The 13,735-nt window shown below is 29.5% G+C and overlaps 2 protein-coding genes across 5 annotated transcripts in view; one reads left to right on the top strand and one right to left on the bottom strand.

The window, feature by feature from the left end:
• Positions 1-13,735, bottom strand: part of LOC119601849 (alpha-protein kinase 1) — a 273,362-nt gene that overhangs the window by 81,618 nt on the left and 178,009 nt on the right. The window lies entirely within an intron of this gene.
• LOC119601848 (sushi, von Willebrand factor type A, EGF and pentraxin domain-containing protein 1) overlaps positions 1-13,735 on the top strand; it is a 52,960-nt gene that overhangs the window by 37,637 nt on the left and 1,588 nt on the right. For both annotated transcript variants that reach the window (XM_037953040.1, XM_037953041.1), the window contains exons 3-11: positions 4,376-5,113; positions 7,512-7,664; positions 8,457-8,606; positions 11,579-11,755; positions 11,880-12,175; positions 12,237-12,645; positions 12,713-12,892; positions 12,949-13,075; positions 13,599-13,711. In XM_037953040.1, coding sequence (XP_037808968.1) covers positions 4,376-5,113; positions 7,512-7,664; positions 8,457-8,606; positions 11,579-11,755; positions 11,880-12,175; positions 12,237-12,645; positions 12,713-12,892; positions 12,949-13,075; positions 13,599-13,711 — 2,343 coding nt within the window. The remainder of the gene's footprint in view (positions 1-4,375; positions 5,114-7,511; positions 7,665-8,456; positions 8,607-11,578; positions 11,756-11,879; positions 12,176-12,236; positions 12,646-12,712; positions 12,893-12,948; positions 13,076-13,598; positions 13,712-13,735) is intronic.

Raw genomic sequence — 13,735 nt, 5'->3', positions numbered from 1 at the left:
GACGTGCCCTATAACCGCTTTTAGCCAGTTTGCCTAAAGTAAAGAGCCGTTCGGCTGTAAGCTCCTCCTCATATCTTAAATATGTTTCAATGGGTGGAATATCTAGCAACGTTTCCAGAGCCTTGGTTAAATTAGCACCAGATTATTGAAGAATAAGCTAGAATTGGTCTTATTACACTTTTATAAAGCCAATTTGTCATTGAAGGACTAAGGACCTCCTATATATCACCCAGCACCGATGTGCCTTATTGATCCTATCCTGTCTCCACTTTAATTTCCAGTCAAGGATTACACCTAAGTACTTCAATTTGTCAGTCACCGGTATCTTCTTGCCCAGGAAGCAGGCGGTTCAGTATAAAAAAAACCTAAGTCTTTTAAGATTTTTATAATTAAGAAATGTTGAAATAATCATTAAATATTATTACAAATATTTATTTTTTTAATTTGCAATATTAAACTATATATTTTTTAATAAATATGCATTTCAATGTGTTACAAATGGAAGACAAAATCAATACACCACTCAAGTTTTTAATATAGGACTTTCAAACATGTATAGCAGAGGGAATTTTCTAATGAATCATACACAATAAATTCGTTTATAAATGTAAACTTTATAAATCTATCAAATAGATAACTAAAAGTTTTTGAATAAATTTATATAACTGAAAATGTTAAAAATAAATCTAATATAAATTGCTTTATAAAACCCACAATTACACAAAAATGATTGACTTGAAGAAAAGCTCTATATACAAAACGGTTCAATATAAAGCTTAATATGTTGTAATATGTAAACTGTATTTCCTTATGGGTTTAATAAAATCGACTTTAATAAATTTTATAAATGTAGGCATATATTAAAGCTAAAAAAAATGAAAATCCACCAAAAAATTAAACACCAACACTTGTTGCTTAATACACTCAAAGGATAATGAATAATTTATAAAAATGTCTTTAATATTTATAATAAATATGAAATGAAAATTTAATGCAAATTAAATGCAGGTGTATTCTATTTATTTCAAGGCGTGGAAAAAACTATTAAAAAATATAAACATTATAATAAACATAAAAAAGCATAAAAAATTCTAAAAACTACATTTAAAACTATATAATGCAAAAATGAAATAATAAAATTTTAATTGTCCATAACCACAAAAAGTCATCTGTAATAACATAAAAACTATTTTCTCTTTTTTTTTCTTTCGTAAATAAAGTTAAATACAAATCTCTGTTAATATTTATAAAAAAAAAACTTACTTAATGTAGTAAATTTATCTCATAAAACTATTATAATGTTTTATATGAAAATTATATACTTTAAATGTAAATTGTTTGGAATTTACAATTATTATTAACATTAATTAAATATTTCTCATAATTATACATTGTTTGTTTTTTTTTAAGAACCTCTACTAAATAAATGCAAATTATATACGAAAGCAATTACAAATAAATACTAGTCGTAGATTGTTTTTGAAATATGAGAACTCATGAGAATTCTGTGTTAAGTTTAAGAGATTTTGAAAATAAAAAATAATAAAATATAAGAAATAACTAAATATGTTGTACTTAATATGGAAATTACAACAATTAGTTTTTTTTAGCAATTATATTAAATATAAAAAACTTTATAGAGTTTACTTAAAAAAAAAAAATAGGTGAAATTTTGTTAAGGAGACAGTGCTCTTATTTAGTTCAGCAGTAAAAGTTTGAGTCAAAATTTGATTTCTTAAATAATGTATAATATTAATACTTTTTGTATTAACAGGTGAAGAAACATTTTGTTTTATTTTTGTCTTTAAAATTTTTCAATATTTTAAAAAAGTCGAATCTGTTTTAAGAAATTAGTAATCAAATTACACTCAGATAGTAGTGCCCAGCAAAAACTTACATTGAAAAATAAGGGGTTCAAATGTAAGTCATTTTGATGGCATTGAAGTCAAGTACTAACTACGTTCGCTTACGAATAGGGAGTTATGATAGTACTTAAAACGATCGCCTGCAAATAAGGTGTTAAGTAGTTTTGTTTCTAAAAAACTTGTCTACAAGGATACGTCTACTGTGTCTACTATTAGTTTTCGGAGTTTTGTTTACAATTTCGTTATTAAATAGCCGATTTTGGTGCTTTTAAATAAAACTCTTTCGAGAAGATGCCTGATAGAATTATTGAAAATTTTTTTTGCTGAAGATATCTGGAGTCTTCGTATAATTGATTGTATCATATATAAAGATAAAGATGGATAGACAGACATAGCTCCGATTCTGCGACATATTCGGAAGAGAGATAAACCGCAGTTTCTTACGTTACTTATACTCCTTATATAATTCGTGGGTCAAAAAACGATCTCTTCCGATTTGGAAACAATGAAAAAATAACTATCTGAACTCCTTTGAACAATTTTTTTCTAGGTCCAATAGGCGAAAAGTAACACTTATTTGAATAAAACCCGGTATGACCAAAATGTCCAACTTTGACCCCTACTATCCAATAGTACTAACCTTGGTGCAAATTTTATCCAAATTGATTTTTAGAGTTGGGTCTCTTGACACGAAATTGCCCATAAATAAATTTTAAAATTTAGTTTAGTCTAAATATCATAAACTTAAAAGCTTTTGCCGCGGAAGCTTTTTTAGTGTTAGGGAAAAAGTGATACACTTTTTTTATACTAGCTATACCCAGTGTGCTTTGCTACCCTAAAAGAAAAAAAAAACCCACGTACACATGGGATATGCCACTCAAATTATTGCAAGTTCGCCAATTTTTCCGAACGCTAATAAGGATTTTAATGTAAGCTATGAAAAATGTAAATAATATTGTATTGTATTTAATTCATATGGGAGGGGCCAATCCCCCCATTGAAAGTCCGCCCATTTTTCTCTAAATGTTCACATGAATGTCAAAGCTCTTCATGTAAAATTTGAAGATTCTAGCTTCTACAGTATCTCAGATATACAATTTGTTCTATATAATTCATATGGGTGTTCCAAGCCACCCCCTGATGAAAGTCCTCTTTTTTTCCCCAAAATGTTTAGATGAATATGAAAGTTTTTTTTTTTTTCAAAATTTTAGGAATCTGTTTCAATTAGTTTCTTAGATAAAATATTTTATTGTATTTAATTCATATGGATGGTGCCGCACCCCCATTGGTAGTCCGCCAATTTATTACCCAAGATATTTACATGAATGCTAAAGTTCTTCGTGCAAAATTTAAAGCTTTTAACTCTAATAGTTTCCAAGATAAACGAATTTGTGTATTTAATTAATATGGGAGGTGCCACGCCCCCTGCTGCTAGTCCGTCCACTTTTTATCCTAACTAATCATATTGAGACTTTTATATATATAGAATAAGATGTGGAATGGATAGGGTCAATTTTAAATTTTTAAAAATTGTATAAATGTTATAACCCTATTGTACAAATAGCCCATTTACTACAAGACTAGCATAATCCATTAATACCGGATATATGATCAAAATCCCGGAAAACCAAATGAATTTTTGATAAAATTAAAATTTCGTACTTAACATACATCGGAATATAACAATAAATAACAAGTTCCTTGAAAACTCTTTAGAAGATACCCCAATAGTTCCTTGAGACCTTTAAGATTGATTTTCTAAATCTAACACTCTTTAAATAAACACCCTATATTTAATAGATTCTCACAACTATTTAAAGATTAATGACATTTTGGCAAAAAAAATAAATTAAACTAAATAATTTATTTAAAATTTATATGTGGGTTATGCACTGAATCAATTTTTAGAGCAAATAACAGTACCACACGAAAATGATGATGCATACGTCAACTACGGCGACGACACTTTAGTTGTCGCTGATTTTCAATTTATTTAAAGAAATGATGCTAAGATGCTTTACCGTATTGGGATTTGAGTACATATGTATGTATGTACCATATATGTATAAATAGTTTGTTTGTCTCAACAATAATTAAGTTCAATAAACTTTAAGATACATAAATGCGGAATCTTTATTTTTTTCAAACAATATGAAAAGAAAAATAACGAAGAAAATAGGCGTTATTGTGGTAAAATAAATAGATAAATAAAATGCTAGTAATTGTTTGCAATTAACACTTTGTTTTGTTATTGTTAAATTGTGAAATAGACAAATTTATTATTTTATTTGTCAAGTCATAGTTAGTGGTTAGTGTTAATATTGATGAATTTATAAAATTAAATTTATAACTAAAATGATTTAAAATTTATATAATTGGTTAATATGGGTAGTTAAAAAAATTAATAATTTAATTTCAAATTAATTAATCAGTTAATTTAAAATATATTAAAATAGAACAGTTTTAGTTTAATTTAATATTAATTTGTATAATTTTCTTTTCATTTCCAGTTTGTGGTCCTCCCGCAGTTCCTTTAAATGCTAAAGTGCAAACAGTATCAGATGGTACCTCGATTTTAGAAGCAAAATATGAATGTGATTCAGGTTATGAGCTATTCGGGCCGACATCTATTAAATGTGATTCCCGTACAGGTTGGGAAAAAGAATTACCTTTCTGTGGCACAAATGTGGCTTATCGAAAGCCCGTTAATCAAAGCTCCTATACAAGGGCTGGTCCCGCCCATTATGCCAATGATGGTCAACCGGGTAATAAAAATCCTGATGGCCAACAATGCTCCGAAACACAAAAAGAACCCTCTCCCTGGTGGCGAGTAGATCTTTTAACTCCACAAGCTGTAAGAGTGGTTCGCATTACTACCAGAGGCTGTTGTGGTCATCAACCTTTACAAGATTTGGAAATAAGAGTGGGCAATAGTAGTGCCGATTTACAGAGAAATCCTTTGTGTGCCTGGTATCCAGGCACTTTAGATGAGGGCATTACCAAGACCTTTACTTGTGCTCGTCCCTTGGTGGGTCAATATGTGGCCATACAATTAGTGGGTGTCGAAGGCAGTCTTAGCTTGTGTGAAGTGGAGGTTTTTACCAACGATGAATTCTCTGTAGATCGTTGTTTAAGCTCAAACTTGGCAGTGGACACTGTTTTAACGACTTTCTCTAAGACGTGTTATGAGTTTCACGTAACAAAGGGAGAGAATTTCGAAAAGGCTCAACAGATGTGTGAGACGACGGGTAAGTGACTTAAGTTTTAAATATATCAATTTATTTATTTTATTTTAAATCTTGTGAAATATGTCAAATAGTTTTAGCGACCTTGAAGTCAAATAGTTTTGTTTCTTTTCGTTCAACAAATAATCTGCAAGTGAACTTTTTTGCACAATAGAATTATTATTTTGTATATTTGTTAACTTAACTTAATAAGAATTTTTTAATACAATTGTAGTCTTTGGCTGTTGTGGCATTAGAAAAATCGTTTGCAAACATTTGTAGAAAATAATTCTAAACATTTTGAAAAGACCTTGAGCAAATGGGTTAATAAACTATTCATAAGATAAAAAGCTTTTTAATTCTTTATAACGGAAACATTTCTTTTTGGTTCCCAATATTTATTTTGGGAATAGTTTTGACTTCCATGTTAAAACCAGGTTTATTGATAATGATCATTAACGGCTAATTGTAGATCGTTACTAAATACTTAGCTTTTTATAGTTTAGATCAAGGTTTTTTATTTTTGTGTATTAAGCATATCATTAAATAGGTTTTAGTTTAATTGCTAAAGTGCAATGTTAAATTAAGTTTTAATTAACACAGTTTTAAAATAATTTAACTAATTCGATTAGTTTCAGGGTTTATTCAAACATAACCTTCTATATACAATCTGTATGAGATCTTTAGGAAACCGAAAGTCAATAAAACTTTAGTAAACACTATTTTAATACTTATTTTGCATATTTCCTATGAATGAAGAGTACTATAGGCACGATAGTGGCCTAGGTGTATTCCTTCGATAATGAGATCAAATAATCTCCCTTATTACGAGTGCCGTTGTTGTAGGTAAAGTCGTTGTCGTAGACGTTTTTTATTTAAAATTTCGAAAATTCCGATTGTCTCTACACCCACCTTAAAGTGTATCAATCGGCTCATAATCATTTTCTGAATTCATCCGTCCATATAAATCTTGTAATCAAAGTCAATTTAATGTAGGTATCGGCAAAGAACTCTCTCATCAGCTTTATTATTCTCTTGTTTTCACAAGTACGTAAGTTCAAGTGTGTGTTAGACACTATCAGAGAGAGAGAGAGAGTTTCGCTTTGCGTGTTTTAACTGATACCAGCAGATCAGACTTTGCCAGTCAGAGAGAGAGCTCAGTTTCTACTTTCTACTGATATCAAATCTGAAGTAAATATAGAGCAGATTTCAGATTCTGCGGAATTATCTACCAAGGACAGACAAAGCTTTATATGTATAACCGGCGATCAAACGTTTCACTACTTTGTTGCTACAAACTCGTAGGGGCCAGTAGATATGAAAATCGTTGTAGTAACTTAAAGTCGATCTGATCATTGGAACTAGTCAAACTCTATGAAAATTAGAATTTTTTCACATTATGCTTATGTTTGTAATGGATGAAATGCTGATTAAATGGATTCCCAATTACATTCTACCTATGTCCATTTATAAATCTTGTGTTCATAGTTATAATATTGAAGATAATTTTTTTTTTGGACCAGCACTCCTCAGGGGATGACCCTTACTCATGCAGTTCATTGTGCTGGAACTAGGAAAATCACTTCTGCAGGAAGTTTGATTCACATATGAACATATGAATGGCTGACAAATAGAAGGATTTCCATTATAGCATTTCTACTTATTCCACAGTTAGAACAAATGATGAACATTTTTATATATGTACATCTCCAATTTAGATAACCTTGAGATTATTAGAAGCAGTTTTTCAACAAAATTTTGTTAAGAAGATACCTTATCTGATCATTAGGTGTTCCAAGCAACAGCTTTCTCCCATTAGAGAAACAATTTGGAAAGTAAATGTATAGCAGATAGTTTATGAACTATATGATAAATTCTTTATATAAGTAATAAGGATCTTAATAAGGTTTTATCGAAGATTTATAAAACAAATATTCATTCAAAATTTATTTTACAAACCGTTTATAAATAATTATGTATAATGCCTTCAAATAAGAATGCATTGATAGCAGTTACTTGCAACGTATTCGTATTTTGATTGCATGATAAGCCGATTATTTTTCGAGCCCTGGAGCTGTTTTTGGTTCTCATTGCTTTATAGCTAAATTAAAATTTAAACAAAGCCCATGAATTATATTTTTATAAAACTAATATTCAAACAGTGATTTATATCTCTCTTAAAACTATGAAGTTCTGCAATTTAAAATTACATTTTATTTACATAAAAAAATTAATCCACATTAAAATTGTGGTCAATTTACTCACTTTAAACAATTTGACTTTAAATTCAAGAAATAAAGTTAAAGTTCATTGTAACCGAATGGTGTCGCCTAAGAATTAACAACATTAATGCAATATTTATTTGCATTTTTTTGTAAAATTTTTATTTATTATTAAACAAATATTTTCGAACTCATTTAAGGTGGCAATTTGGTGCACGATTTTCGTGGAGCTGCCAACGATTATATACTTGCTGAATTGGAACGACGTAAATCGGAATTGAAAACACAACTGGTATGGATAGGTGCACAAAAGGAACCGGGAATAACATCACGCACATGGAAATGGGTGAATGGTGAGTTATTTTTATGAAAAATTGTTGAAGTAAATAAATAAACTCGTGCAATTTAATTTGTGAAAAAAATAATTAAATGTTTCAAAACAATTTTCTACTTCAATTAACAAGTGTTAAAAGTTAAAATTAAGTAGTCTGGTTAAAAGTGACTAAAAATTTTTCATACAATAATATTTTAAATTCTAATTTGAATGTTCAGGTCTAATGCAAATTTTAAAGCAAAACCTTCAAACTATTGCCAAAATAATTTGCTGGGTTTTTTTTTGTCTACCAAAACATAATTTAAATAACTGGCCAAAATGTCATAATTAAAACAAGTTTATTATTTATTCGATAATAAAAACTTGATTTAACTATTATTAAGGCAATTTTTTAATAACCCTGAAATTTTAATGTCGAAAAAAGAAAGTATTTAATGAGTGTTGAATGTTTTTTTTACAAAAAACTAACACCGTCTTTATAGTAATTTACCATTGAAAGGTTCACTAACAAATTAATAATGCTAGAAACATACAATATTTAATAAATAATTATCAATACCATTGGCCATATTTGTTTCTTTTTAATCAATATTGGAATTTTTTTTAAATTCATATTTTTTCTTTTGAGTGCTGGTGGTAGCCAAATATGGTTGTAGACTGGGTTTCAATTCAAAAAAAACATTCTTTTTGTTTGAAAAATGAAAGTTATTTTAAGTATTACGAGTTTTTTATTATTATTTTTTTTAATATTATTTTTAATTGTTTAACATTTTTTAATATTAATGATTTTCTTATTGTGTTTTGTTTACAGGTGAAATAGTACAGAAACCAGCTTGGGGTAAAGATCAACCTAATAATTATAATGGTGAACAAAATTGCGTGGTTTTAGATGGTGGCCGCAATTGGCTGTGGAATGATGTGGGTTGTAATCTGGATTATTTGCATTTCATATGTCAACATGGTGAGTTTTGCTTAGTTTATAGTAAATATTTATAAATACTTTAAAGAAGAATTTTATTAAATAATTAACTAAAATTATATTTGATTGAACATATATTTAAAAGTTTGACCAACTCGAATAAAAGACAAATTTTTATGAATCCTTAAGATGGATTATTTAAGTAGTTTTGGGCCTTATGTTTGAGTTTTCGAAAAATTCTCAAATACCTATTTTAAGTTCAAAATTCATGGCTTTAAAATTATTTCAACAACTATTGACAATAATGTTGAAAAAAAACTTATTGGAATTTAGAGTCCAATTTTCAAAAATACATATTCTGAAACTTCTTGAAAGGCCATGAAAATATTAAAATTATTTGCGAAACATTTTCAAATAAAACTAAAACTATTTTTATACCCACCATCAAAAAAGATGGGGGGTATATTGATTTTTTCATTCCATTTGTAACACATCGATTGATCATAGACCCACAAAAGTGTATATATTCTGGATCTGTCTGGATTCTGTCCGTTCGTCCGTCTGTCTTTCTGTTAAAAGCACGATAGAGCTAGAGAGTTTCCACAAATATTTCTTAAAGGTAAGGTTTGTTTGACATTGAAAATGGGCAATATTGGTTCACGTTTTCGTATAGCTCCCATACAAGTGGCCCACCGAAAAACAGCTTAAACAGTCATAACTGTTTTAAAAATGCGAGTATAGCCATGACATTCGACATAAATAAGTTTCATATGAAACAAATTATCTCTATCAAATTTTATGAGGAACGGTTCATAAATGACCCTACCCCTCATATATGGTCCCATCCAAAAAAATTACTTTAATGACCATTACTGACTTAAAAATACCAGTCTAGCGTTGAAAATCGATATAAATAAGTTTCTCAAGATCAAAAATCTATCTAATGAATTTTATAAGGATCGATCCCTAATTTACCCTACCCCCATATAAGGTCCCCTTAACGTTCATTACTTCCTTAATAATAAGATTATAACGATGAAATTCTTCATAGCTTTATGTTTCTGTCTGATTTGTATTACCTATGTCCTTTACAGTCTGGAGTGTTATTTGCCATATAGTTCCTGTATGACATATTGATTGGTTCTGTGAGTTCATTTTTGGGATTGTTTATGATTTCTACATATACTTTTCTTTATTTTAACCTGTTTTGCTTCTTTGAATTACATTTGTTTGATTGCAAATTATGTAGGAATTTATTTATGATCAATGCGGTACATTTTAATTGCCCTATCGTTATTTTATATAGTATATTATCTTTTAAAAAAAAATTAGGTGTAATTTTATTTATATATAATTATGTATTTTGTATTGGAGGAATTATTGTGAAGTAGAAATTTGTAACCGCTTATGGCCTATAGGCTAGGTTATTGAATATTGTTAAATAAAATAAAAAAAAAAAAAATTCGACATAGGCAAGTTTTTTATGAATTAAAATGTCTCTACTAAATTTTATTAGGATCAGTCCACAATTGACTCTACTCCCCATATAAGACCCCCCTCAGAAAATGACTTTAACGCTCACTATTGGCTTAAAAATACGAGTATAGTGCTGAAATTAGACGTAAGTAAGTTTCTTACGATCAAAAATCTCTTTTATTATAATTGTTCCATAATTGACCCTATCCCCCATATAAAAAACCCTCAGAAAATGAGTTTAATGCACATTATTGGCTTAAAAATGCGAGTATAGCTATAAAAATCGATCTACAGAAGTAAGTTTCTTACAAGCCAAAATCTCAGGTTTAAACGTTGGATAAAAATATTTTGTTTTTAAAAATTTATATTGTGGTAATCCGAAAGGAATGTGTCCATAATTGACTTAAGTCCTATTTCAAATATCAACCTAATGTTTATAGGGGAGCATTCCATATGGTTTGATGGTGGGTATATAAGATTCTGCAAAGTGAGATATAACACTCTTACTTGTTTTTGGATTGCTACGATTTAGAGATTATTTTAAAAATTGAAAATTTTTTCGAACATAAGTTATTCGAACTTATATAAAAAATTTATATTTCGAATCTACATTGAAAATATTACAATATTCATAAAAATTTTGATATTTTATAAAAAAAGTTCGAAATTGAAATCACCGTGACTTAGAAATGCAATGTTTCGAATTTGGAAGAATATTATGAAAAACAAACATATAATGAAAATGTTATACATATTCTGAATCTTAAATTTCATTAAAATTTTAAAATTACATATATTCAAAAGATTTAAGTTCGAAAATGGGTTAAGTTAAAAATTTTTCAAATAAGATTAAAATTGCATTTATATGAAGGAATTATTCTAAATGATTTAAAAAATTTTCGAACATATGATCGAATCATCAAAATTTTTTCAAACTGCCTTAAAGGACTTACATATACATATGTACATGTATTTTGATTTTTTTTAAATTTTTATGAATCCTTAGGATTTAGAGATTATTTAAACAATTCTAAAAATTTTTCGAATATAAGTTGGAATTTTCGAATTTTGTTTGGAAACATTGAAAAGAGTATAAAATTCATGAAATTAAAAAATACACAATCTTAAACCTGCGCTAGGTGAGGTACTTTAATAAGAGTTCATAATCGATGTGGACTGACAGCGAAGTACCTAACTGGTTACAGTATAAAAAGTAGAGAACTTGAATGTCAGATATAAATGTGTGATCAATGAATAATACTTTGGAGTGCATAATAGTTTGCACTTTAAAGTACTATTCATTAATCACATGTTAACGATTGTTTTAAATTGTTATGGTTTAATATTTAAACCCTTTTTGTTAACAAAAGTATAACTAATAACTAATTCAACCTAGTAATACATATTTTTTTCAATTTGTTCAACAAAGTGTTAATCTTTCTAAACACTACACAAGTATTTTTTCAACCAACTTCCTCTAAAAAACTCATGCTACTTAATATATTTATTAAAAAAACAAAAAAAAAAAATTGTTGCAGCTCCACTATCTTGCGGCTCACCAGATTCCCAACAAAATACAACAATTGTTGGTAAAAACTATACAATTGACAGTACGATACAATACCAATGCCCCAAGGGTCATTCATTAATTGGTGATGCAGAACGTACATGTCGCACCGATGGCACATGGAGCGGAAAGGCACCCACTTGTAAATGTATGTAAAATAAATAAATCACGGAAAAAACAATTGTTATTGTTAAAAGTGATTATGTTTTGTTGGTTAAAATTATGTTCTATATATGACTTAAATAATGCATTCTAATTTTTTTTATAAACAGATGTCGATTGCGGTCCATTACCTGAATTAGAGCACGGTTCAGTGTTTATGTCCGAACAGCGTACCAGTTATGGTGTTCAAGCCACTTATAGTTGTCATGAGAATTACACATTGATTGGTAATGAAAATAGAACTTGCGGTTTGGAGGGTTGGACGGGTAAACAGCCAGAATGTTTGGTTGATTGGTGTCCCGAGCCACCAGAGATACAAGGAGGCTCGGTGGTAGTAACCGATAAAAGAGCAGGCTCTACGGCCACCTATGAATGTGAAACGGGTTATGTCTTAGTGGGAGAACCGGTAGGTTATTGAACTTTTTAAATTGTCTATAAAGTAGTAAATTAACGATTTTATCTTTAAGGTTATATCTTGCGGCTTGGGTGGTGAATGGTCTAGCAAAGCTCCTTCTTGTCGTTTTGTGGATTGCGGTTCACCAGCTAGACCGGATCATGGTGTGGCAGTTTTGATAAATGCTTCTACCACTGTGGGCTCTATGGTTAAATATGAATGTGAAGATGATTATTGGCTAGATGGTCCTTCGGATCTGTATTGTACTAAAGAAGGCAAATGGTCTGGTGATGCTCCTGTATGTGAATTAGTTACTTGCGATACTCCCCATGTACCTCCCGGTTCTTTTGTTGTGGGTTATGATTATAATGTTCACTCTAAAATTACCTATAATTGCGATCCTGGCCATGTTTTGAGAGGAAATCCTATTTTAGAATGTTTAGATACCGGTGATTGGAGTACAGAAGCTCCATTCTGTGAATGTAAGAAATATGGTTGAAGATACTATTAAGTGGATAGAAACTTGTAATTTTCTCTGAATATTTATAGATATTGACTGCGGTACTATAACTCCCATACCTTATGGCAGTCATAAATACACTACTAATACCACCTATGTAGGATCTGAGGTAACCTTTAGCTGTTCTCAGTCTCATAAGTTAAGTGGGGTTCCCAAACGCACATGTCTAGAATCGGGAATATGGAGTGATTCCTCGCCAAAATGTGAAGGTATGAAAGAAAAAGTTACTTTATGAAAAGAGTAATATCTCATCAAAATTTTACAGAAATACGTTGCACTGAACCAGCTTTGGCTCCACATAGTTTGCTGTCTGTAACTGGCAATGATCGTATGTATGGTCGTACTTTGATAAGGACTGCAGAGTCTGCAACGAACTCAGCTCAAAATTATAGGTAAATCAGAATTATGTTTATTTAAAATTTCGAATATTCGAAACCTTACGCTTTAGAGATTATTTTTCAAAGTTTTTAAATGTTTCGAACCTAAGATCGAATTTTTTCAACATATTTTTATCTAATTTACAAGTAATTAGAAAAAGTAGTCGTTCATCTGTATCTTCACTGGCAAGATGACTAATGAATTAGAAAGTATTTATATAACACATTATTAGTAAGACCTTATTAGACTACTTCTATGTAATCCAGACCATATATAGTAGTCATTGAAAAGTATGTTGTTATGTAAGTAATTACAATTGAAAGCCATTACCCAGTTTTTGCTGGGATAATCAAACTTATGTGAGTTAAATTTACCAATACATTGAACAGTATTTTACGAATATATAATTCGAATATTCGAACCCCTATCACCAACCAAACCTTCAAGTGAAAGTTTTGACCCTTACAGGTTAACAAAAGCTTGTAGAAATTTAAATTTTTAATAGGACCCGTCTAAAATATATTTTTTTCTTTGCAGAATCGGAGCTTTGGCTAAATATCGCTGTGAACGTGGTTACAAAATGGTAGGTGAAGCTTTAGTGACCTGCGAAGATAATGGACAATGGAGTGGTAATGTTCCCGAATGTGTTTGTAAGTTTCCATTAAATAATATCA

Source organism: Lucilia sericata, unplaced genomic scaffold (assembly GCF_015586225.1).
Source record: "Lucilia sericata isolate MDLA Ls3-8-SP2 unplaced genomic scaffold, ASM1558622v1 Contig000193F_arrow, whole genome shotgun sequence".
NCBI lineage: Eukaryota > Metazoa > Arthropoda > Insecta > Diptera > Calliphoridae > Lucilia > Lucilia sericata.
This window is presented reverse-complemented; position numbering and strand designations above follow the sequence as displayed.